The sequence below is a fragment of the Pollachius pollachius genome (assembly GCF_949987615.1).
Source record: "Pollachius pollachius genome assembly, chromosome: 2".
Classification (NCBI taxonomy): domain Eukaryota; kingdom Metazoa; phylum Chordata; class Actinopteri; order Gadiformes; family Gadidae; genus Pollachius; species Pollachius pollachius.
Window position 1 is genome coordinate 51,077,033 of NC_136935.1, and position 26,282 is coordinate 51,103,314.

General features: G+C 51.0%; 2 protein-coding genes across 2 annotated transcripts in view; both read right to left on the reverse strand.

Moving 5' to 3' along the window:
* Nucleotides 1-14,083, reverse strand: part of rgs12b (regulator of G protein signaling 12b) — a gene marked incomplete at its 3' end in the record, with an annotated part of 43,866 nt that extends 29,783 nt beyond the window's left edge. Inside the window, exons 1-5 of the mRNA XM_079730396.1 lie at nt 14,004-14,083; nt 11,568-12,915; nt 10,970-11,203; nt 8,996-10,006; nt 4,268-4,387 (exon numbers count right to left, since the gene is read on the reverse strand). Coding sequence (XP_079586522.1) covers nt 4,268-4,387; nt 8,996-10,006; nt 10,970-11,203; nt 11,568-12,659 — 2,457 coding nt within the window. The 5' untranslated portion in view covers nt 12,660-12,915; nt 14,004-14,083. The remainder of the gene's footprint in view (nt 1-4,267; nt 4,388-8,995; nt 10,007-10,969; nt 11,204-11,567; nt 12,916-14,003) is intronic.
* Nucleotides 14,084-17,622: 3,539 nt separating this feature from the next.
* The window catches only part of htt (huntingtin), a 37,956-nt gene continuing 29,296 nt past the window's right edge, over nt 17,623-26,282 (reverse strand). The window contains 8 exon segments of the mRNA XM_079730397.1: nt 17,623-17,930; nt 18,555-18,715; nt 20,239-20,401; nt 21,503-21,611; nt 23,309-23,522; nt 24,355-24,469; nt 25,163-25,353; nt 25,766-25,921. Coding sequence (XP_079586523.1) covers nt 17,717-17,930; nt 18,555-18,715; nt 20,239-20,401; nt 21,503-21,611; nt 23,309-23,522; nt 24,355-24,469; nt 25,163-25,353; nt 25,766-25,921 — 1,323 coding nt within the window. The 3' untranslated portion in view covers nt 17,623-17,716.

Consider the following 26,282-nt stretch of genomic DNA (forward strand, 5'->3'; position numbering starts at 1 on the left):
AAAAATAGATATGTTTTCAATTTCAACTATAAATATATATATATATAAAATATTATTACAAGCACGCAGGAATGTGTTGGTACATGGATATGTGTTTGGATTAAATATCGGCTACACTAATCTACCCTTTAAAGGTCTTCACTACCCACACTGATTTGCTTTGTGCCCTTGAGCAAGGCTTTTGTTTGGAGTGTTGGAAGGCAAACAAGCCGCTAACAATGGCCGCTTATTATGGGATATAAAGCATGAAGGACCTATCATCGAATTAAGTTACTTTTCCAAGACATGTTTGTTAACTGTCGAAAGGTTTAACACGCTGTTTATACAACCTAAATCGTTTGGAATTGGAATGTGATCTAGCTTAACACCTCATCTGTGTGTGCATGTGCGTGTGTGTGTTTGTGTGTGTGTGTGTGTGTGTGTGTGTGTGTGTGTGTGTGTGTGTGTGAGTGAGTGTAAGTGTGTGTGTGTTCGTGTGTTTTTGTGTGTGCATGCCTTATTGAGATGGTTGGGTAGTATTTGAGAGTAGGTGTCTGTGTTCTTTTCACTGAGAAAAATAAGCAGCATTGTATCACAGCATTGTGTAACAGGTCACACATTTTAAACAACCCACATAATATGTATGCATGCGCAACAACGCATGCATTCGTGAGTGAGTGAGTGAGTGAGTGAGTGAGTGAGTGAGTGAGTGAGTGAGTGAGTGAGTGAGTGAGTGAGTGAGTGAGTGAGTGAGTGAGTGAGTGAGTGAGTGAGTGAGTGAGTGAGAGAGAGAGAGAGAGAGAGAGAGAGATGGTAACAGAGTATCGAGTATGTATGACCTCACATGCACACATGCACTTGTGTGTGTGTGTGTGTGTGTGTGCGTGCGTGCCTGCGTGCGTGCATGTGGCTGCCTGTGTGCTTTCGTGTGTGTGTCTGTGTGCGTTTGTGTTTGTGTTGCCCCTGTGTGTCTATTAGGTCTTACTAATGAGTGGAATGCCAGTGTGTTCCTCATCAAAGCTCATTAGAAGCCCCGGACAACACTTCCGTCACCCCCCTCCCTTCACAACGCAGCCCAACAAAGCCCTCTCTGTGTGTGTGGATGGCCCCAATGTACAGCACTAAGCGACAGTGAGAAATAGGTAGATTTAGTAGGGCGGGGGGGGGGGGAGGATGCACTCCCACACACGAACAGGCTGAACTATCCAATCACAGATCTGCAGTCTCTGTTGTGTGGTGGCGTCTAGAACGTACTGGGGTGATGGTCAACATTTTCTCTGTGGACTCGGAACTGATTTGACTGCATGATTCCGTATTTACATTGAGGGCGTTTATCAGACGCTTTTACCCAAACGACTTACATTAAGTACATCTGTCAGGAGAAAGAGAGTCAACAATATATCACTGTTGGTACAGTAAGGATGTTCATAGAACCAAGTGCCAAGCACTAACAATCGCTAGGTTAACCCATTCCCCGTATACAACAGCGATAGCGAGGATAAGACCCTACACAATGCATACAAAGTACTATTTTTAAGTGCCAAGATGTACAACATACAATAAGTGTGTAATAGGGGTGTTGGGGGTTAAGGGGGGAGGTTATGCATAGTCTAGGGGTACTCTGAGTCTGAACAAGTGAGTCTTGAGTCCTTTGCGAACCGTATGGACCTGGGATGTGGTGGTTGAGAATTCTGTGCCTGTTTCGGGTTTATTATTTTGGTTGTGTTTTTTGAATCCTTTCCTTCTACCAGATGTGATGATGTGAAGGTTGGACCATCATTGTGTAGGCTGGACCTTGAGTAACGATTACAAATGACCGGTCTTATTACTGGGAAACATTGATCTTGGCTGAGTGTGAGTGGGTGCAAGCCTCAAAGATATTCGCCTTGAAATCCCTTCCTCCGATCCAACATGGAGGACTCTCTCCGATCCAACATGGTGGACTCTGATCCAACATGGAGGACTCTGATCCAACATGGTGGACTCTCTCCGATCCAACATGGTGGACTCTGATCCAACATGGTGGATTTAGATCCAACATGGTGGACTCTGATCCAACATGGTGGACTCTCTCTGATCCAACATGGAGGACTCTCTCCGATCCAACATGGTGGATTTGGATCCAACATGGTGGACTCTGATCCAACATGGTGGACTCTGATCCAACATGGTGGACTCTGACCCAACATGGTGGACTCTGATCCAACATGGTGGACTCTGATCCAACATGGTGGACTCTGTTCCGTTCGTCTCCTTGGCCTCTCCTTCACATCCATAAACCCAGCCTTGGGTCTCCTCGTTCTGAGAGCAGCAGAGCCAGATCTGTGGGTCCTACTGATGGTCATTAAACAGCGGAAACGTTTAGCCTGTCTGAGATCTCTATCGCAGAACACGACAGAACACAAACCGGCCCCACAAAGAAACAGACATCGTGTTCCATATCCAGTCGCGGTCTGAAGCGCATGCCATCCAGGATATGTTTACATGTTTCACAATCCCTGCTTCAATGAAAATGATGGAAGCAGTGCTTTGGGAAAGCTCTGACGGCTTAATCTCAGAGATGTTTCCAACCTATAGTGGGAAAGCTACAGTCTAACGGAGGGAACAAACGTCTCCTCTTCCTGCAGTCCTTCACTGTATGTCCTCTCCTGTATCTCCTCCCCTGTTTGTCCGTTTACATTTACATTAAGGGCATTCAGCAGACGTTTTCACCCAAAGCGACTTCCAACGTTTAATACACACATTCACCCCGACGGCGGAGTCAACCGTGCAAGTCGACAGCCAGCTGGTCAGGAGCAGTCAGGGTGAGGCGTCTCGCTCAGGGACACCTCAACCCTCAGCTAGGAGGAGCCGGGCATCGAACCAGCAACCTTCCAGTCACAAGTCAACCCGCTCCACTTCCTGAGCTAAGCCGACCCATGACCTCCACTGTATGTCCACAGACCGCCCGTGTGAGGGCAGAAAAACCCCACCGTGGACCGCCCTGTCCACTGCTGACAACAACCCTGGCAAGGTAGCAATAAATGGGCGTATTGTGAGGCCCAGGACCTCATGTTCCTCAAATGACTCGGCCCCGATCATCCGTCACCCTCCTGGCAGCGCGGGAGGCGCCGTGGCGGACTGAAATAGCACCTCAGCCCCGTCTGGTGTAGGGCCTGATAACAAACCCACAGGACAAAGAACAAACACCGGGAGAAAGAGAGGAGCTGTCCCAACACTGGGCGTTTGAGCAGCGGTCAACTGCAGACCTTAATGCTGGAGCGATATTGCACGTTCAGAGTGAGACGTGGTCTTGAGCAGAAGGCACCTGGGAGTGAGGCTGGCTCATAAGCGATGCTAGATGAGAGGCGTGAATGGGAGACCCTGAGTTTTGTGTGCCATGGGAACGCGTCACGTGTGTGGAAAGCGTCTGTGGTGAGTCAAGTTAGGAGTCTTTACTTTGCCAAGCAGACAACTGCTGTTGTTAAGGCGTGCAGGTCCTCTGGGTGTTTGTGCAAGTTTTATAAACGTATGCATGTATGTGTGTGTGCGTCTATGTGTAAGAGAGCTTGATTATCTGCAAGTTTTGCATCTGAGTGCTTCTCTTTGTGAGTGTGTGTGTCAGTGACTAAGAGTACGACGGTTATGTGCTAGTTTTTATACTTGTGTGTGCAGGTTTGTGAGTTTGATGTGCGTGTGCATGAGTGAGTAAGAGTAGAGGTAGGATAAGTGTTTTGTGTGCCTCTCCACCTTCATCATCATCAACATCATCAACACCATCATCATCATCAACATCAGCACCACCATCATCATCGTCATCATCATACCTGCACACGTGTGTGCATGTTTGTGTGCATGTTGGTGTGTGCACGTGTGTGTGTGTGCATGTTGGTGTGTTCGCGTGCGTGCATGTGTGTCGTCCTGCGTGTTGGTGTGTGTGTGTGCATGTTGGTGTGTGCACGTGCGTGCGTGCGTGTGTGTGTCATCCTGCGTGTTGGTGTGTGTGTGTGTGCATGTTGGTGCGTGCGCGTGCGTGTGTGTGTGTGTTGTCCTGCGTGTTGGTGTGTGCGCGTGCGTGCGCGCGTGTGTGTGTCGTCCTGCGTGTTGGTGCGTGCGTGCGTGCGTGTGTGTGTGTGTCGTCCTGCGTGTTGGTGCGTGCGTGCGTGCGTGTGTGTGTGTGTCGTCCTGCGTGCTGGTGCGTGCATGCGTGCGTGCGTGTGTGTGTGTGTCGTCCTGCGTGCTGGTGCGTGCGTGCGTGCGTCGTCCTGCGTGTTGGTGTGTGTGTAGGTGCGCTGGGGGCGGGCCTTACCTCCAGGTCGTCCAGTGAGCGCGCCAGGCTGAGCCTCTTGGAGCGGCCGAAGGAGCGGCGGGCGCCAGAGCGCTGGGGGAGGGGGGGGAACCCTCGGGTCAGCCCCCGGAACCGGCCCGCCTGGGGACACACACACACAGGCACTGGTGAGAACAGTGTGGGTGTGTGTGTGTGTGAGTGTGTGTGTGTGTGAGTGTGAGAGAGTGTGTGACTGTGAGAGAGTGTGTGAGTATGAGTGTGTATGTTTGTGTGAGAGCGTGAGAGAGAGAGAGAGAGAGAGCGAGTGTGAGAAAGTGAGAGTGTAAGTGTGAGAGAGTGTATGTATGTTTGTGTGTGTGTGTGTGTGTGTGTGTGTGTGTTTGTGTGTGAGAGAGTGAGAGTACGTGTGTGAGAATGAGAGTGTGTGACTGTGAGAGAGTGTGTGAGTATGAGTGTGTGTGTTTGTGTGAGAGCGTGAGAGAGAGAGTGAGAGAGAGCGAGTGTGAGAAAGTGAGAGTGTAAGTGTGAGAGAGTGTATGTATGTTTGTGTGTGTGTGTGTGTGTGTGTGTGTGTGTGTTTGTGTGTGCGAGAGTGAGAGTACGTGTGTGAGAGTCAGAGAGTGTATGTGTGTGAATGTATCCTGGCTTTGAGTGTGCCTATGTGTGTGTGCCTGTGCGTGTAGGGTGTGTGTCTCTTACTGTGTGTGTGTGAATGCGTCTGTGTGTGTGTGTGTGTGTGTGGATTTGTGTATGTGTGTGTTTATGTGTATGCGTACGTGTGCGCGTGTGTGCGTTCTCTGAAGCCCACCTTGGCCTGTTGTTCTAGTCCACATGGTCAACTAACGCGATTCTAAGCAGCAGAACCGATCGGACATGAAGAGGCTAATGCATTGTAAGACGTCCCTGGTATAAATAGGGCTACTGTAGCTGATTAGCACAGCGCACAACAAAGATGGACTGCCTCACGGAGAATGGATTCTGTGGGTCTTTTGAAGCACAGCCGCTTTCAGTAATTTCTGTTTTTTTGCCACTGAAATGCTGAATTCCACACGGCACAGGCATGCAGAGGCCTGGGCACTTCCTATGCTGCTCTGCATTGAGGTGCACACACATACAAACACACATACACAGACACACACACACACACGCCTACCCGCATACAGACACATCCATGAAACACACACACACACAAACAGACTTACACAGACACAGACGATACACACACAACCAGACCTACCCTTATAGACACAGACACAGCCCTGATACACACACAAACACGCACACACATGCCTAACCACACAGTCACAGCCCCGATACAAAATCACATGCACACTCACGCACGCCCACCCACACAGACACAGACACGATACACACACAGAAGTTTGGTCCCTGGAGGCGTTTCATCAGATGGCCGCCAGCCCGTTGCCTAGCGACGGCGCATGTACTGTGTATTGTTCTTTATCCATGTGATCGGAATTACAGGAAGCTGAGTAGATCTCCTCAGGACGTGAAACACTGCGTCACGTGTGTGTGTGACTGTATGTGTGAGTGTCCTGCATGTACGCGCGAGCGTGTGTGTGTGTGTGTGTGGGACTGTGACTGTTTGACGTGTGTTCCTATCGATGAAAGAAAGCGACTGAAAAGCACCTTTAGTGCTCTTAATGACGACGAAGGAAACGAGGGAGGAAGCGTGTGAGAGCCAGCACTGGGACATACTGGTGCAGCAGAGCCAGCACTGGGACATACTGGTGCAGCAGCTCCTGGCTAAATGGTCCTACAGACCCCGGTGGTTCAGCATCTATTTCCCTAATGGACCCCCCCCCCCCCCCCCCCCACACACACACTCAGACGGGGTTCCTCTGCAAAGTACCCCTTTAACCAATACCATGCCACAGAAATCAGGGACAGACAGATTAGGATTTGTTTGTTTGTTTCATCTTTTATTTGGCTTCATCCACACACAAACAGTTCCGCCACTGGAACCTAGGGGCTAGGCTGTTGCCAGGCAACGCAAACATTCTCCTGCACCCTGGCATGGTACTCTGTGAAGGTCCACACACACATCAGCGAGACCGGCTGCTTGTGTCATGTGCGTTCATCTGTGTGTTTGCGTCGATCGCGCCACCAGTGAGATGACAGTCTGCTGACAGCCACTTTGGGTCAACAGCTTATGATCGTTCTTTCTATTAACGGTGATAAGAACATTTGTAAGGCGATGCATATTGTTTAAAGTCACCGTTCTGTAATGCTCTTTATGGGATGCCTTTCACCCAATCAAATGATTGGCTAGGAACCAGCTGTATGAAGACTTGAGTATCCTGGGTGTGGCTACACCATAGTTTACATTTACATTTAGCGCATTTTGCTGACGCTTTCATTCAAAGCGACTGATAAATCCTCCCGCTCCTAATGGTGCGTCTAGCGATAAGAGTCTAGCGGTAGTGCTGACTCAAACATCTGATTCAAATCAAACTTTAGTTTACAGTTCTGGATTTCCTAACCCTGTCTCGGTCTGCTCCCTGTTGGAGCCCCGATTTGTTGACAACACGAGTCACCGACGGCAGGACTCTGAGGAGAGCAACACTGCCCCCTCGTGGCCAAGAGTAGGAAGGACAGTCACAAACACAACTCTAGTTAATGAACAATGATTCAAGCCTTTAAGTACAAAATGCCAAAAATACAAAAAAATTACAAATACAGAATACCACAAAACTTGAACGAAGCTGAAGATAAATGTAATAGAACACAATCAGATGATCCAATATGTGTAGTTGTGCTCCACCCAATTCAAACTGAAGGTGTAGCTCTGTGCCCTGCCTACAGCTCCACCTCCCCCAACGCTACATCTCTAGTGTCGAGAACAAAAGATATTTACTAAAGTTTAAATCCAGCTTCCTGCCACCGTCTCCGCTCAGACACACACTTCCTTGGATTCTCTTCTGGGTTCCGGCCACCCACAGAGAAGGTCTCCAGGAAGTGGCCGTCGGGCACACAATCTAAAGGAGGAGGAGCCTCCTTTAGCCCCACCCCCTGCCCTAGCCTGACCCCTCCCACCCCCAGGACTGATCTGCATTGGTTCTGCATCTGCCACAACACACCGCTGTCTGCTGTCCAACAGTCATGATATGGACTGCATTTATACAGCGCTTTTCTAACCAGTGGCCACTCAAAGCGCTTCATATTGCCTAACATTTACCCCTTCATGCACACATTCACACACCGACGGCAGTCAGCCACGAGAGGCGACACCCAGCTCTTCAGGAGCAGTCAGGGTGAGGCGTCTTGCTCAGGGACGAGATCCGGGGATCGAACTAGCAACCTTCTGGTTACCAGCCAATGTTGGTAACCATTGCAACACAATGTTGCATCATGATCGCTATCTCACTTGTATGCTGTGATACATTTACAGACGTAATACTAATTCAAGTTATAAATCTGTCGAGGACCCTTAATGCTATACTCTTGACAACTCGATGCTGTGACGACGATGACATCATTTTGTTTGTGTTGGACCCATCAACATTCACATGTATTTCAAACGTTGTTGTTGTGAAAAACAACTTCTAATCATTTCAATGCGTTGAGATGTCCTCAAGATTCATGAGGAAAAAAATGAGATACATGTGATTGAAGACGAATAGGGCAACCTTGAGTGATATGTCGATTGTAATAGAGGGCTAAATAAGCGATCCCCAAACAGCCCTGCTAACACAGGTGTTGAGCTTCATGAGATACCCTCATGAGAGGGTGGGGTGGACCTATCGCAGGCAGCAGGTGGCCCGCAGGCACCAGCAGATGTCTACCTGGTGAATAATGGATGTTTGATACTGGAGGAGTGGGGATAAATTACCCATCAATCTGCTGGGGCGACGGCCGAGGAAATACTGATAAAGAACGGAGTACACACACGCTGAGAAGATCAAACACACGCACACACACACACACACAGACACACAGATCCCGCAAACCCTCACACTCCACCCATCCACTCTAATGCCTGAACACACACACGCACGCGCACAAACACACATACACGCAGTCGCACACACATATATATATAAAAAATGAAACATAGCCGTCGTACTCTAAGACACTGACTCCAAGACACTCACAAAGAGCGAGCGTGCAGAGACAGAGGACTGTATATACTAGTACCCGGTCTTGTGTAGACCAGGTCCCGGTCTTGTATAGACCAGGACCTGGTCCTCTATAAACCAGGTCCTGGACTTGGACCAGTATAAACTGGTACCAGGGCCGAAGAGGCAGTAGAGTAGAGTGACCCAGGGGCCGAGGGTGGAACGCATATATTTACAGCCTCCATAAATGCCATGTTGCGCACACACACACACACACACACCCACACACAAATGCAAACACACACATACCCGAACGCACAAGCACACACACTGAAAGGAGAGTAATTTTCCAGAGAGACGGTGGATGGGGGATGGAGGGGGGGCAGAGACGTCTGCCAACTGTTAGTGTGTTCTCATCTCCAGGTCAGTTCTAACACAAGCCTCCCAAAAGACCCGCAGGTGTACAGAGGGTCGCTCTAGTGAACACTCTAATAGAGCGGCTTTACCGCGACGCTGGGCACCAGACACACACTGCACACGCACAACGCAGTTCGGATTCTCCTGAGCAGGGGGGGACATTCAAGACGAACACGCAGCCAAAGAGTGAAAGGCGCCCTGTATCACTTTTGATAGAGTGACACATTTGACGTCACTTCTTTTTGGTCGATCTTACCTTTTTCTCCTCCGTCTTGGCGCTCCCACGTTTCCTCTCCCTTCCTCCCCCGGCCCGGTCCCTCTCCCTCTCCCTGTCTCTCCCCTTGTCTCTCTCCCGGTCTCTCTCCCCGGCCCCAAACAGCCTCCTGGCCCACTCATCCTTGTGCGCCGCCGCTCGGGCGCTGGGGGCCTGGGCGGGGGCCAGCGGCGGCGGCGGCGGCGGCGGCGGCGGCGGCGGCGGCGGCGGCAGGTGGTCCCCGGGGGCCAGCGGGGCCCGGTAGCGGTCGGCGGGGATCTTGCTCATGGGGGGGGGCAGCGTGCTGCAGTTGGCCGAGGACCAGCCGTCCGTGGACTCGGCGTAGGACTCCTGATCGCTGCCGGCGCCCGCCTGCAGGTGCTGCTGCCTCCAGTCCCGCAGCACGTGAACTGGCAGCCAGCGCTGCTGCTGCTCCCCGCCTCCCCCGGCCCCGCCCCCGGCCCCGCCCCCTCTCGTGTCCCCGCCCCCTCTCTTGTCCCCGCCCCTCTTGGCTGTGGGATAGTGGTGTGGGTGTGCCGCCGCGCGGGGGAGAGGGTGGTGGAGGTCGGCCAAGTGCTGCTGCTCGTGGTGCCGGTAGTGGCCGTTCCTCAGGGCGGGCGGCGGCGGCGGCGGCGGCGGAGGCGGGGGTAAGGGGTGGGCCTGCGCCTGGCCAGCGCTCCAGGCGGCCTGGTGGGGGGGCGGCGGGCTGTCCCAGTGGTGGCTGGCGGGGCCCCCCAGGTCCACCAGCAGCACCCGGTTGCTCTTCTCCTCGGCCAGGAAGTTGCCGATGCCGCTGTCGCTGTTGCTGCTGGTGCTGTGGTTCTGCTGCGCGTCGTTGTCGGGGTCGTGGAAGGCCCGCGCCCGCACCCCCTCGATGCTCTCGCCCATGTCCCGGTACAGCACCGACACGAACTGCAGCAGGGGCTGGGAGGTGGGGGGGAACTCCAGGCAGCCCCCCGTGTCCGGGTCGGGGGTGCAGTCGAAGCCGAACCTCCGGGCCACCCCCGAGTGGGCCTGCGGCGGAATCAACGAAGTGGCTCATTATCGCTTTACAATTAAGGTACGATATCAACCACTAACGGACTTTAGGTCATAGGGGGCGGCGTGTGGCTCAGGAGGGAGAGCGGGTTGGCTGGTACCCAGACGGTCGCTCGTTCAAGGGAGACATCGATCCCTGAGCGAGACACCTCCCGAGGAGCTGGCTGTCGCCCTGCGTGGCTGACACCGCCGTCGCTGGGTGAATGTGTGCATGAATGGGTGACTGTGAGGCGATATTGTAAAGCAGTTTGAGTGGCCACTGGTTAGAACAGCGCGGTATAAATGCAGTCTGTTTACCATTTAATGCAGTAATAAGCATTACTATATAACATTAGCATAGGGGGTAAGGATTAAGGTTTACCATAACCTTAGTAATTAAACATTAATAGCTTAGTTAAAATGAGCATGATTAGTAAATGATAACTAGATTATTACTTAACTGTTGATCAATTGTTAGTTAGGTAAAGCAAAAGTATCCATTGTTAATTAATGTATCCTTACTGTAAACTATTACCGGTTCATTACTTTAAAGTCACTTGGCTTGTTTGGATTTCGTAAAATAAGTTATTAAGTGTTGTCTCTGTGAAACCAATTGTAAATGGTAGATAAACTGTGTTTACACCACACTTTTCTAACCAGTGGCCACTCAAAGGGCTTTACAATATGGCCAAACATTCACCCATTCATGCACACATTCACACACCGAGGGCGGAGTCAGCCCCGCAGGGCGACAGCCAGCTGGTCAGGAGCAGTCAGAGGGAGGCGTCTCGCTCAGGGACACCTCGACACTCCCCGGCTAGGAGGAGCTGGGGATCGAACCAGCAACCTTCAGGTTACCAGCCGACCCCGCTCTGTGGAGGGAGTCGATCACGGCCCCCTCTACAGGTGGGGTGCGTAGGGGTCAACACCAACGCCCGTCCCACGCAGCTGCAGACGTACCTGGTGGTGGCAGAGGTCGGGGTCCACGATGAACACGTGGCAGGAGGTCCGCAGCCCCCCGTCGTCCTGGTGGCCGTAGCGGGGGTCCCCCTCGTCGTCCGTGGCCTGCATGGTGACCAGTCCGAAGAAGCGGCGGTCGTCGGGACAGCAGGCGCTGAACGCCAGCTTCTCGGCGGGGTAGATGGCGAGCACCTGGCCCCGGTCATTGCACAGGCGCACGCTGTCGTGCATCACCTGCGGGAGGGACCAATCAGAAGTCAGGAAACACGGCGTGTTATACCGGGACCAAAACACCATCAGTATGGTAAATGGTAAACGGACTGCATTTATACGACGCCTTTCTAACCGGTGGCCACTCAAAGCGCTTTACATTATCACCCGACATTCACCCGTTCATGCACACATTCACACACCGACGGCGGTGTCAACCATTTAAGACGACAGCCAGCTCGTCAGGAGCAGTCAGGGTGAGGTGCCTTGCTCAGGGACACCCTGACAAACAGGGATCAAACTAGCAACCCTCCGGTCTCCAGCCAACACCCTCTACCTCCTGAGCCACATGCCGCCCACAAAAAGAGAGGCATGGCGGCCAGCCTACCTTCATCAGGACCAGCGAGTGGATCTTCTGCTCGGCCCGCAGCCGCCTCATGCTGCCTCTGATGGCCTGGATGCTGTCGCTCTCCAGGCTGGCCCCGGTGGAGGCCAGCTCGATGGAGCCCAGGTAGCCCACCATCATGCCCACGTTGAGGATGTCCTCGCCGGCCTCCAGCCCCAGGTCGGCCCCCCTCTCCTCCTCCACCTCGACGTCGTGCTGCTCGTGGTCCTGGAGGCTCAGGTGGTGGAAGTCCGGGTCCAGGAACACCGAGTCGTCGTTCAGGAACCGCACCATCTCCTCCTCCGAGAGCAGGTTGGGGTTGCTACGGGAACGGGAGGCCTTCCGGTACGACGGGTACTCGGGCTCCGAGGGCCGGCGGGGTTTGGACGCAGCGGCGGACGGCGGCGAGGTCACGGCTGCCCGCTCCTTGTCCGAGCTGCTGGACGAGTGGCTGGAGTTCTCGAAGATCATGTTGAAGATGCCGCCGGACTGCAGCTCCGCCACCACCCGCTCCGCCCGGTTGATGCCCAGCTGCTTGGGGTCCATCTTGGGCTTGTACCAGCCGCCGCCGCCGTGGGGCCCCGCCCCCGTTTTCCCATTGTTGTTGTTATTAGCTCCGCCCCCGGGGTGACGGTCGTACTCGTCGTCGCTCGAACCCGAGTCCAGGTACGCGGCGGGCAGCTGGGGGGTGCGGTTCGCGGCGGCGCGCTGGTGGTGGTGGTGGTGATGGTGTCGCCTGTGGCGCTCGCCCTCCGCGATCACCAGCCTCAGGACGCCGGTGCATCGGCCAATCAGCTTGACCACGTCCTCGTGCGACGCCTTGGACACGTTGATGTCGTTGACGTCCAGGATGTGGTCGCCCGACCGCAGGCCCACGTACTCGGCCGGGCTGCCCTTCAGGATGCAGCTGAGCAGGCAGGGGCCCTGGCCCGACAGGGTGAACCCGTACCCCGCCCTGCCACGGGCCACCTCCACCGCCCGGACCCGCCCCCCCGCCGGAAGGGGGGCGGGGCCCGGGCCCAGGGGCTGGGAGAGGCTGAGGCCACTCCCAGCGACCGCACGCCTCTTGGATAAGGTCTCCGTCTGCCAGAACATAGTTTCTCGAAGAAGTCCGCCGTCTTTATTGTGAGTTCCAGGGAGCGGGCGGTGTTGATGTTCACACAGAGTGTGCAGAGCGAGCCAGCGAGGCCGCGGCAGTCATCGTGTTCTGTCGTGAGACGCGCGTTGGAAACTTGGAGCGGTGGATCTGAATGTCACACCCGAGTGCAGCCATGGCATCAGTTCTGAGGAGGTTCTGCCAGAGCTTCCATCATCATCGTGCGAATCCCTGACATCTTATGAGCCCGGACACCTGCAGAGAAACAAAGAAGATCACGTTCAGAAAAGATCCCCTGTCCTCTACCTATCTCTCCTCTTTCACAACGTCCTATTATTACCTTCATAGCAAGACAACACATCAAAACATTCAGAAATATACCACCTTTAACAAAAAGGATAGCCTACAATATGGATGGATGAGATCTTCCCGTTTATTGGTTGCAATGAAAGCAGCACTGCACTGTGAATTAGAGGAGATATGAGGAGATATGAGGCCACACCTGAGGAGGGTCAGGAGGAGATATTAACCACAAGGTCAACTATAGGTTGAACCCCGAATAGTCTGCTTCTAGAAGCTAAAATGATTAAGATGCTTAAGAAGTTATTACACTTTGCATTAAGGTCAGTATTGTCGGTGAAATGGCTACTGCTGCTCTCGGGGTTCATTAAATATCATTTATAAACGCATATCTCAACATCCGCTCAGACCCTTAGTACTAGCCTGGTCGAACGTGTAGTACATTTAAAACGTCTTATTTTGTGTTTGATTGTGTTTAAATGGTAGTGTTTCAGCTCTTTCTCATTACAAACTATTTTACCGTTACTTTGGTATTAAAGTTTACGAAAGTTTCGGACGGAGCAGCCACCCGTGCTGAGCGCTCGGTCCAGCCCCATTTCTCCAGGAACGCTGGAATGTCCACACGTAACCATGACAACGGTAATGTACACAGACCCCTAGCGTCCGGCCATTGGCTCTCTCATGGTGTCAGTCACACGGTGAAACCCCTCCCGCCGAAGACGTTGACAAAAAAGTTTGATTGAGAAATCACGAGTAAACTTTACGGCGCCGTTAACTCGCTCCACAGGTGTCTAAACTCGAACTTTAAACACTAATACAACTCATATAATAATAATAAACTAATAAAGTAGCTCATATATATACTTTAGCCCCGCATAAGCACGCACGACTCCACGGGTTACGCTCTATAGAGAGGAACAGCTGGCTAACGGTAACGAGCGCTCGGGCCGAAGAGAAGAAAGGCGCCACCGCCGCGCGCCCTTTGATGTCTCGGCGGCGCGTGGTAACGAGTTGACTCAGCGTGAGCCCTGAGAGTCGCCTACCTGTCCGTGTCCGAAAAGGATGCGCAGACAGGCTCCATAGTCCGGTCGCGAGGGTCGGCGAGGTGTGCTCAGCAGCGGCGGGTAAACAAAAGAAAAGCCCGCACCATCTGGCCGAGGGAGGAGGGGACCAAAGGAGGAGGAGGTGGAGGTGGGCTTAGAGGAGGAGGAGGAGGTGCACTTTGGAGGAGGCCGGGGTGGTCCAGAGGAGGAGGTGCGCTTTAGAGGAGGAGGAGGAGTGCTTTAGAGGAGGTCGGGGTATCAAGATGGTCAGGGTATAAAGATGCTGTATCCCATGTGAGGTCATGTCTACTTTAGTTCCTCCCTATAAGCCAATATTAGTGACTCGGAGTAGGAACATCACTTTAAACAGCGCCTAATAACTGAAAGTCATCGGGGGAAGAGTGCATCTTTTTAAAGGCCCTAATGAGAGATTTAGCAACCAAGTTAGACTGATTCTTTTTCTTTTTTTTATTAAATATCACTTTTCAAATGGTCAAACACAATGTATGTAGTGACATTGTAACACACTGGTGGAAATTGAGTCCTGATTCTACCCACTAGCTGTTATTAAGCAGCACGTTGTCCAGTTGTCTGTCCCCTCTTGCCTGTAAGTGTAGGGTAACAGAGTGTATACTTAAGGGGCCATATGGCAGCTGCCCGCTAATCCTATTAATAGGGTTTAATGATGGAGACACGGCTCTTAATGAAGTATTGAACAAACAAGGAGGCGGACACACCAACATTTGCATAACATTAGCAACCTACGGCTAAGTGTACATAAGCAGATGTCTGGGTGGATGGAAAGAAGTAGACGATATACAAGTGAGGCCTTAATGTCATTATGTACCATTACGTTATTGAATCACAACCAGTTAAGATAGACCGCAATCCAAGCGTTCTAAAACTGTCTGGACATTATCCCCACAGCCAGCAGACTACAAAACATCCTCTCTCTCTCTCTCTCTGTCTCTCTCTGTCTCTCTCTCTCTCTCTCTACTATATATTTATTTATATCCACATCTGGCTCTTTTTTCATATGCAATTTGCAATCTATCCATCCATTTTACAGATTAGATAATTTCCCCAATTGAATCACTAACTTCCGTGATTAAAAATAAACACATTTCTATCACGCCAATGCCATTCAATAGCTTACCATTTTTAAAGTGATACACACAAACTAAGAAGCGTAGAGGATGATTTATTTATTATTTGAATACATTGTCTTATTACCATGATCAAAGTCAATCGGTCGCATCAATGTTACGTCATAATGTGAAACACAGAAACTAATCTTCATGTAAAGTCGTCTTTTAGCCCCCAACCCCACCCCCCCTAAACAAGTTTTAACGAAGGAGAAACCAGTTCTGTATACTAATTTTTCTCTGTAGCACATATCGTCTGTCATAAAACTAAATAAAATAAAGCTTTAGTCAAAAAGAAAAACTATCGACAAGTAAACAAACGTGTCCTTTTTTCTTTATGATTATACTTCGCTAAAACTCCTCACCTGTTGATTTGTCTAAAGCTGTAGTTGGTCACAAAGGAGCGAGTTGCATCCGTTCCACGGTCCACCATTGCAACCATCGCCCTGAGAAACCACTACAACCACCAGTGGACCGAGACAACACATCAACCACTGTGACAACGTAGTCTGCATGCGTCTGCAAGCTCCACTGTGCAAGTTGGGATGTACATCTATACTCACACACTCACACACGCTTCGTACACGGAGTCTACGGTGAAGTCTTCTAGGCAGCTCACAAACCAGTGATAATCGAAGAAGCAAGTCATTGTATAACCGTCGTCGTAAGTGCAATCCCCGGTCTTCTGTCGGTCGTTCGATTCATCCCGGGAGCATGACAGTGATGCATCGTGTTACCTTACCGTCTATTCGTAGTTGGTACATCTATAGACAGTACATGTGTGTCATGCAACATGGCTTTTTATATTACTTTACAATCATGTGTGTGTATCACTTTACAATTAATGTGGAATTTTTTTTTGTACATGGCATAAGAAGGTACTCCATTAAAAAGATGACGCACGTTTCCATTCTTATCACAACAATAACATTGAAATCTTAAATCCTGAGAATTAAAAAAAATCATAAACACAACCGATGGGCGGGTCAGACACTAACGCATGTCGGCTCCGAAGAGACTTTGATGCAACAAAACACAAGCAAGAGTCCATGTGTTCTGCCTCTGTCGAGGGGGTCGCGCTCCTGGCCCCCAGAACTATTTTAGGCCTTGGCCAGAACTAAAAATGTAGTTTGCGTGTGTACAACTCTTCTAACCTTCCTCTAGATGTCAGTCTAAGACCCAGCGCTCAGACACCACAATCATCATTGGGCCATCTTCAAGGGACATGGATTCTGTAATCCTAAACGATAATCGGAACATAATATGGCTATAGGTGATCATTGACTTTAAAGTATACATAAAACCTCTGTCTTACAAAGTATCTCTCTGAGCTCGTTCATGTTGGAGTCAGAGTGAGGGCGCACAACATACAAATATACAACCTCAACCATAGATAATAACAAGCCGATCACATTTCACAGCAGGCATCTCCCTGCTTTGCATCTCATGTATTCGCTTCCTCTAGCAAAGCACACACAAAAATAGACATTTCGGCACTTTAAATATCGTAATTACTCAGAATGAATCTATGTTTCGACTTAACTCGACGCAATGAATAAGGACGTCCTCACAGGAAAATATACAAATCCAGTTTGTTATATAATTAATATGCTCGGTCGATTTCACCGCGGGAACGTGAAGTGTTATGCTGCGGATCTATAGAAATGTCGTAGTGGACATCACAGTTAAAGGAACCCGGGTCAGTGCATTTCATAGATCAGCAAGCGGCGTGCTCCCAGTCTCAACACAAGCTGACCTGCTGCTTCAAATCTCACCTAACCACACAGGAAGTCAGAGCGTACTGTCTAACCCCGGGGAATCTCTAGTGCACCCCTGGTCCTGTGGCTCACTCGTCTCTACAGTGTCTGACGTCAGCACGGTGCCTTAAATACGCTGATTAGTGTGCGGAGAGTCAGGGCGTGAGGCTCTGGTGCTGGGAGAGAGAGAGGAAGGAGAGAGGAACTAATGAAACATTCTCGTCTTGACCAGAGGGAGGTGGAGTCTCTCTTCTTCAGGGAGGTGTACAGGGATGTGATCGGTTCTCTTCCATCGGTCCTCCCCCCTCCCTCCTCCTCCTCCCACCCTCCCTTCCCATCAGAGGGAGGCTGCGTCTACTTCAGCGAGGTGTACCCATGTGACCAGTCTCTCTACCTTCATTCCTCCTCCCTCCCTCCTTCCTCTCCCTAACTCCTTCCTCTCCCTCTCTCCCCTACCCTCCTCCCTCAGAGGGAGGTGTTGTCTCATCGTCCTCCTCCCTCCTCCTCCCTCAGAGGGAGGTGTTGTCTCCTCCTCCCCCTCTCCTCCTCCTCCCTCAGAGGGAGGTGTTGTCTCCTCCTCCCCCTCTCCTCCTTCCCCTCTCCTCCCTCAGAGGGAGGTGTTGTCTCCTCCTCCTCCTCCCCCTCTCCTCCTCCCACAGATGGAGGTGTCTCCTCCTCCTCCTCCCTCCTCCTCCCTCAGAGAAAGGTGTTGTCTCCTCCTCCTCCCTCAGAGGGAGGTGTCTCCTCCTCCTCCCCCTCTCCTCCTCCCACAGAGGGAGGTGTCTCCTCCTCCTCCCCCTCTCCTCCTCCCTCAGAGGGAGGTGTCGTGGTGGATGGACTGCAGGCACCCTAGCAGCTGGTGGTAGGAGGTGCCGGGGGAGGCCACGGTCTCGAACACCGACTGGAAGGCGCGTCGGTCCAGCTCCTCGTCGATCTGGTGCCGGTAGAAGTCCATGGCCACCAGGCAGAAGAGGTTCACGTCCACCACCTCGCTGCTGCCCATCCTGCTGATCACGTGGGGCAGTCTGGGAGAGCCGGGGGGTCAAGGACCACACACCAGGTGGAGAGGAGACACACACCACACACAGGTAGACGAATACACACACACACACAAATATATCCATACAGATATATGCACTCACACACACACACACACACATCAGTACATACACACATATACAGACACACACTCACACATTTATATCCACACACACCAAGGCACACACACACACACACACACACACATATATATCCATACATACACACACGCAAACATATCCACACACACATATATAGACACACACACACCCTCGCACACAAATATATCCATACAGATATATACACTCACACACACCCAGGCACACATCAATACATACAAACATATACAGGCACACACTCACACATATATATATATATATATACACACACACACACACACACACACACACATATATCCATACATACTCACACACAAAAATATCCACACACATGTATCCATACATACATACATATATAGACACACACACACACGCACACACACACACATCATCACATATATATATATATATATATATATACACACACACACACACACACACACACATATATCCATACATACATATACACACACACACGGCGCTGCGGGATACAGGGCGGAGATCCACTGGGAGGTGGAGGCCGACAGGAAGAAGCAGGAGAGGCTCCACATCGCCATGGCGATGGGAGAGCGCTGGGTGAAGTTGGAGAGCGACAGCAGCACCCAGTCGCGCACCATGGAGGACTGACCCGTGGCGTGGAGGGTCTGAAACACCTGGGGGGGGGGGGGGGGGGGAGAACGTAACGTTGCCATTCCAGAGTTCCCAGTTAGTGAGGTCCAGAATATTTTATTTTATTCCACGGCTCTTCTCAATGCTGGGGGGGTGCTCCGTTTACTTGCACGGGCCCTTCACTGCTTCCAGCGGTGGATTATTTTTTGATAATTCACCGTTGCTAAGCACGTAACGACCGCTTGTCAAGGAAAGTGGGTTTTTTGCCGTCTTTCGTATCACTCCGCAAGTAGTCCGGTAACTTATCAACCCCAGCGCACTCGGTTGCTAGGCGACGTCAACGTCTTTGGCGGACTATTTCTGGTAACAAATAAATTATTAAAAGACACACGTGTGAGGTTATTTTTTCGTTTTGGCAAGCACTCATTAACTCATAATCTATAAATAAATAGATACAGCGGGACTTGTTGGAAAAAACACTTGCATTCAAATTTTATATTTTGTGTGTGTGTGTAATGTTAACGTATTCAACTCCTGATTCTAAAGTGATATAGCACAGATTTGCATTTAAAAATATCATATATATGATCAAAAAACTAATAAATCCCATTTTTTATATATATAATTTAATAAAAAGGACTAATAATAATAATAATTTAGGAAAAGTTACCGAGGTCCAGACCTCGGTGACCTCATAGCTGGCTACGGCTATGCCTGCTTCTGGCATGCTTCTTTTTAATAACGTAAACACGTATTTTCACTACATTCTTGTATTCATGTGTATTTGGGATTATCATGTAAGCATTTACAATGGTGTTTGTTCTCTGAGGAGAGCCACTCCCATAATGAGGAGAGCCACTCCCATAATGAGGAGAACCACTCCCATTATGAGGAGAGCCACTCCCATAATGAGGAGAGCCACGCCCATAATGAGGAGAGCCACGCCCATAATGAGGAGAGCCACTCCCCTAATGAGGAGAGCCACTCCCATAGTGAGGAGAGCCACGCCCATAATGAGGAGAGCCACTCCCATAATGAGGAGAGCCACACCCATAATGAGGAGAGCCACTCCCCTAATGAGGAGAGCCACGCCCATAATGAGGAGATCCAGGCCCATTATGAGACCCACGGCCGTTGTCCTGATTGTTTTCAAATTCGGGAGACTTGGTACCATCTCCTCTCCCAGGCTGGTTGGCGTGACAACCCCACAACAAATAAAAACACCAACACAGCAACTGTTACCCAGGATCATTGATATGCTTAGCAGTGTTCATTAGGGAGATAATGAGACAGTTTACTGCCTCAACAATTCTCATTAATTTAAATCTATTATAAAAAATGGCAAACAAAATTTTAATTAGAAGAACGATTACAGGGGATTTTGAGGTCAGTCATTGCTGCCGTCCAAAAAAGTCACACTTCATATACAAGAGCAAAAAAAAGTCTGTCTGCGTGCATGCGTTCGTGTCTGTCTGCGTGTGTGTGTGTGTGTGTGTGTGTCTGTTAGTGTCTATGTGTGTCTGTGTGTACCTGTGTGTGTCTATGTGTATGTTGTGTGAACTCTGACCTTGAAGACGACGGTAGCCATGAACTGGGGGTATGGCTGCTGATTGGACAGGAACTCCCCGATGACCTTGTTCATGATGTCCTGCGGCGGGAAGAAGTCGTCCAGGAACTGGGGCAGGATCCGGGCCACCACGCGCGCCTCGCTGGGAAGGCCCTTACGGATCCTGGAGGAGCGGCGTTCCCGAGTGGGAGGGGAGATAAGGGAATGAGACTAGGGCTGAACGATTAATCGAGTAAAACCGACATCGCGCTGAAATAGAATGCGATGTGCAAATCGCAAAGGCTGCAATTTTTTTTTACTGTTACTGTTACTGACTGGGGATCAGTAAGATTTGTATTTATTTTCATTTTACAATTCAATAGTTAAATAAAGATGTTACAATATCAATTCATGCATCAATTCATCTCAACACATAGGCCTGGCCTAAAGGAAAGAGCAGTTCATATGTTAACTGCTTTCAATGTTGTGTTGGTCATACTGTAGAATGATTTATTGCTTTCTTAGTGAATAATACAGACCATAAAAAAAATGAAAAGATAATCGCATACTAAATCGCGATCGCAACATTGGTCGAAATAACCGCAATTAGATTATTTCCCCAAATCGTTCAGCCCTAAATGAGACAGAGCCGAAGAACGGTAGAATGAGCCGAGATAGAGCAGAGGCCTTGAGCCAATCAGACGATAGCTGAGAGGACCTCGACCGATGCAAGGACAACTACAATAATGTCCCGTCTCCATCCCCCATCCCTCTTAAGTACTTATTGTGTGCTGTACGCCCTGGCACTTAAAAAATAGTACTCAGCATTCTGTGTCATCTTATCCTGGCTACCTTTGTCGTATTCCACCGACTCCTCTAGTTTGGTACGTTAAGCCTGGTGGCAAAAAAACTCAAGACTAACTTGTTCAGCGTTTACCTGGACTCTGCATAGCCTCCTCCCCAACCCCTTCGACCCCACTCTTATTGTATGTTGTATGTCCTTGCACTCAAATAGTACTCAGCATTGTGTAGCGTTTTATCCTAGCTATCTTTGTTACATACGGGGAATAGATTAACCTAACGAACCAAGCGCCGAGCACTAACCGTCGCTAGGTTAACCCATTACTTGTATACAACACAGATAGCTGGGTTAAGATGCTAAACAACGCCAAGTACTATTTTCAAGTGCCTATGCGAGGCTATGCAGAGTCCAGGTGAACTACAGTCCTGAGTCTGTGTAACAACAGCGTTGCTACACCTGTGAGGGGGCGCGTCTCTCTCTTACCTGTCGAAGAGCACGGAGACCCTCTCCATGGCGACGATGACTGACTCGCTGTCGGGGCCCTGGGGGTCGGGATGGGCGGGGCGTCCGGCGGGGCTGGCCTTCTCCTTGCCTGAGGAGAAACCCACAGGACCCGCTGTGACGCCCACAGCCTCCGCAGAGCCCACCTGACCTCTAACCCCTGTCACCTCTGACCCCGACGCAATCACGGCTAGGAGGACGACAGGGTGTGGTGGGGGGGGGGAATGGGGGAGGGGCATGGGCAGGGGGAGGGGCCAGTGGGACCGGTCGAGAGGGGGGGGGGGGGGGTTTGAAGTGAGGGAAGGGGGGAGGTTGATGTGACAAGATTAATTTCAGGAGGCTGGTACCATCATTTTTGGGTTCACTCAATCTCGGGGTTCAGTCAATCTCGGGGTTCAGTCAATCTCAGGGGAGCACCTCAGGTCACGATGGTGTTTGAAATCCTTCATCTTTTATTTATCATTCTAAAGGGCTGATCCTCTTCGACGCAACGCAACGACCACGCAGACGCTACGACGGAGTCGTGAACAACGTTACAGGTCACTGAACATCCTTGCATTGCGTTGACATGGAACCATAATCAGCCCTCTTCTCTTTTAAAGACAATTAGCATAACTGAAAGAGTGCTTGTAAGGATTTCAAACACAACGTTCACCGGGTTGATTATACAGAGAGAGAGTATATATGTATACATAGTATAGAGAGTTCAGGCGGAGGACAGCATAACAGAAGGGGCTGGAGAAAAGGTTACTAGTAAGTTAGCTGGAGCTAACCCTACTAGTTAGCTCCAGCTAGTTGGCTACAGCTAAGGGCGGACAGCAGGTTAGCACGTTAGACAAGCTACTAGCTCATGCTGACTGTTATTAGAGTTAGTGAGGGTGACTTAAAGTTAGAGGTAGGTTAAAAGAGCTATCTAGGTACACACACGGACACACACATACATTCATTAAGGTTAGGTCAAGCAGTGTTTGAATAAGAATGATGGCATCCATTGTTAATGGAAATAGTTTGCTTTAAATACAGCAGGCATGTGCGGGATGAAAGGAGGTTCCCAGTATTAGACCAGTATTAAACCAGTACTACACCAGTATTAGACCAGTATTAACGAGGCACATTGCAGGATTGTTCCTGGATGTTGGCCCCTTGTTCAAAAAAAAAAGTTATTTGCAGACATCACATCCTGTAACACCTGAGCAGGAATCTGTATTTTATCAATTCCACTTAAAGGAGAGTTAGGGGGAAACCTACGATCCACTCTGTTCGTGATGAACCCCTCTGTCAGTTATGATCAATACATTTTATGAATTCTTTAAGGTTATCTTTTCACAGATCCACAGATCGGCTGTGCACACATTATCACAATAATGTGTGCGTGTGTGTACACCTATAAATTACTTTATTAGTTTCATCATGCCATCGATGGTAGAATACCGTACAGCACGGTCTGGCATGGATGGGGTTAGCTCAGGTTAGTAAGATTGGGTTAGCTAGCTAGCTCGGGTAAGATAGCCCGGATTAGTTAGCTAGCTCGGGTCAGCTAGCTCGGGTCAGCTAGCCGGGGTTAGTAAGCTCGGGTAAGCTAGCTCAGGTTAGCTAGCCCCGGGTTAGCCAACCGGAGCTAGTTAACCCGAGTTGCTCGGGTGCTGTGCGTGCAGGGCGGCAGTACGCTAAGCTACAGCGGCGGCGGTGGTACACTAAGCTACAGCGGCAGTTCACTACGCTATGCTATAGCGGTGGCGGCGGTACGCTAAGATACGTTAAGCTACCACGGCGGAGGCGGGGTCTTACCGGTGTACATGCAGGTGAGCATGAGGCCCAGGGCGGCCATGGCGCGGTGGGGGGAGGGCATGTTGACGCGGTCCACGCTGAGCTTCACCAGCGCCTCGCCGTCCACGCGCGACAGCTGCTCCGACAGCAGCAGGCGCTCCAGGCCGCGCAGCACGCAGTGGTAGATGACCGAGGGCGTGCAGTCCTCGGAGGCCGACACCATCACCCCGCACATCTGGAGGGGAGGGGGGTCACAGTGAGACGGAGGGACAAGGAGGCAGACACCATCACCCCGCACATCTGGAGGGGAGGGCGGTCACAGTGATGACGGAGGGACGTGGAGGCACAGCACAACTTAAACGAATGACGTAAACGGTAAATGGACCGCAGTTATACAGCGCTTTTCTAACCAGTGGCCACTCAAAGCGCTTTACATTACTGCCTCACATTCACCCATTCATCCAAACATTCACACACCGACGGCGGAGTCAGACACGCAGGGCGACAGCCAGCTCGTCAGGAGCAGTCAGGGTGAGGTTCCTTGCTCAGGGACACCTCGACACTCAAGGAGGAGCAGGGGATCAACCTAGCAACCTTCTGGTTACCAGCCAACCTGCTCTACCTCCTGAGCCACATGCCGCCCAGACGTCAGTTTTTTCACACAATCAATAACGCACACAAACAGCGACCGAGTGTCAACCCTATGAATCTATGAAGGAATAGTAACGTGTGGAGTGGCTCTAAGAGGTGAAAGTTTGTGGTTCGTCGGTCTTCTTCAAACGGAGCCTCATGCTCCCCTGACAGTTGATGGAGTGAGCGATGGAGAGTATGATATGGAGAGTGAGCGATGCAGAGTGATCGATGCAGAGTAAGATATGAAGAGTGAGTGATGCAGAGTGAGCGATGGAGAGTATGATATGGAGAGTGAGCGATGCAGAGAGTGAGTGGTGAAGAGTGAGCGATGCAGAGTGAACGGTGGAGAGTGAGCGGTGAAGAGTGAGCGATTGAGAGTGAGTAATGCAGTGTGAGAGATGGAGAGTGAGCGATAAAGAGTGAGCGAGGCTCACCTGGATGACTCCGGCGGAGAACTCGGCCCCTACGTCCAGGGGGTAGTTCTCCATCATGTAGAACGCCACCGCACACATCACCAGCACGTGCTGCTGGTTGTGGAGGTTCACGCAGCTGGAGAGGACACACACACACACACACACACACACACACACACACACACACACACACACACACACACACACACACACACACACACACACACACACACACACACACACACACACACACACACACACACACACACACACACACACACACACACACACACACACACACACACACACACACACACACACACACACACACACACACAGGGTCAACACAGAGCAGAACACAGGAGGACCGGGAGACATCTAGTGGCCACTGGCGGTACTGTACCACAGTTCAAGTTGCCTGATTAAAGGATCAAATCTGGCCCAACATTAACCCAGCAGGGGGTGTCAGACAGGGACCTTGATTACACTTGAATTGTGGACCACTGGATTAATTCAGATTACCCATGATGACGTTCGGTTTGGTGTTCAGATTAGAAATGGAGGGAACCGTTGTAAACTGTAACTACGATTTAGATTCTGTTCGTTTTTGAACGTAGCTTCAGCAAAGCTGTACTCTGATTGGACAAAACTCCACATGAGCACCATGGCAACGCAGAGGCTGAGAACCCAACACCTAAAGACGAGGAGATAACCCAACTGAACGAGAGAACTCCATTCAGTTCGACTGTATTAGTACAGCCCTTAATCCCAGGTCCAGTCTCAGAGGGCTTCACAGGCCGTGTGTTTAGGACCTCCCCCCCCGACTCACTGGGCGATGGCGCGCAGGTTGGACAGCAGGTGATCAGAGACGACGGGGATGAGCGTCTTGGCCGTGTCGTCCAGCAGGTCGCACTCCAGGACGTACAGCACCCCGTGGAGTGCCCCCACCCGACTGGGCAGGTGGGTGCTGCGCAGGGTGGTCTCCAGCAGCCGGCACACCGGCTCCGCGATGGCCTTGTCCTGTGGGGGGGGGGGTACCGTGTCAGTCAACAGAGATGACCCTCGTACACACCCCTTGTACCTGAGACAGCTGGATGGAGACTAGGGAGGACGGAGATGTCCACTGAGGCCTCGGCACTCTTTCATAATCATAGTCTAACTGTACTTCCATGTACAGGATCACATTTGCATTATTTTAGCTTTGCAACTACGCTATGAAGGACTCTTCTGCTGCAGCACATCAGCTTTCTCAATGGAGCCTCATGTTAATAAACGACCTGCACAGTTTGCCTACAAACACACTCTGGTACCGAGGAACGCCCCCTGTTGGGGGCGTGTGGGTCCTCTCTCACCAGGCCCCTCCCTCTCCCTCCCTCTCACCAGGCCCATCTCTCCCCCTCCCCTCTCCCCCCCCCCCCCCCCCCCCCCTCACCATGCCCAGCACGGCGGCAGCCTTGCAGATGGCCGGCACCAGGTACTGGTTGAGGATCTCGTCCTCCATGGGGTGCAGCTTCTGCAGCTCCATCAGGGTGGAGAACATCATGTCGAACTGGTTCCTCTCCGTGAACAGGTCCGACACCGCCAGCAGCTACAGGAGGAGGAGGAGGAGGAGGAAGAAGAAGAAGGAGGAGGAGGAGGAAAGAGGAACAGGAAGAAGGAGGAGGAGAAGGAGGAGAAGGAGAAGGTTGAATAGGAGGAGGATAATAAGGAGGAAGAGGAGGAGCAGGAGGAAGAGGAAGAGGAGGAGGAGAAGAAGGTGAGACACAGAGCAAGACAACAGAAACCACAAGCACGCGATGGTCAAGAGTCTCGAGTCTTCGTAGGGGTGGATTACGATACCAACGGTTTGCATTTACACAGCGCTGTTCTAACCAGTGGCCAAACGCTTTACAACACTGCCTCACATTCACCCGTTCACCCACACATTCACACCCCGACGGCGGAGTCAG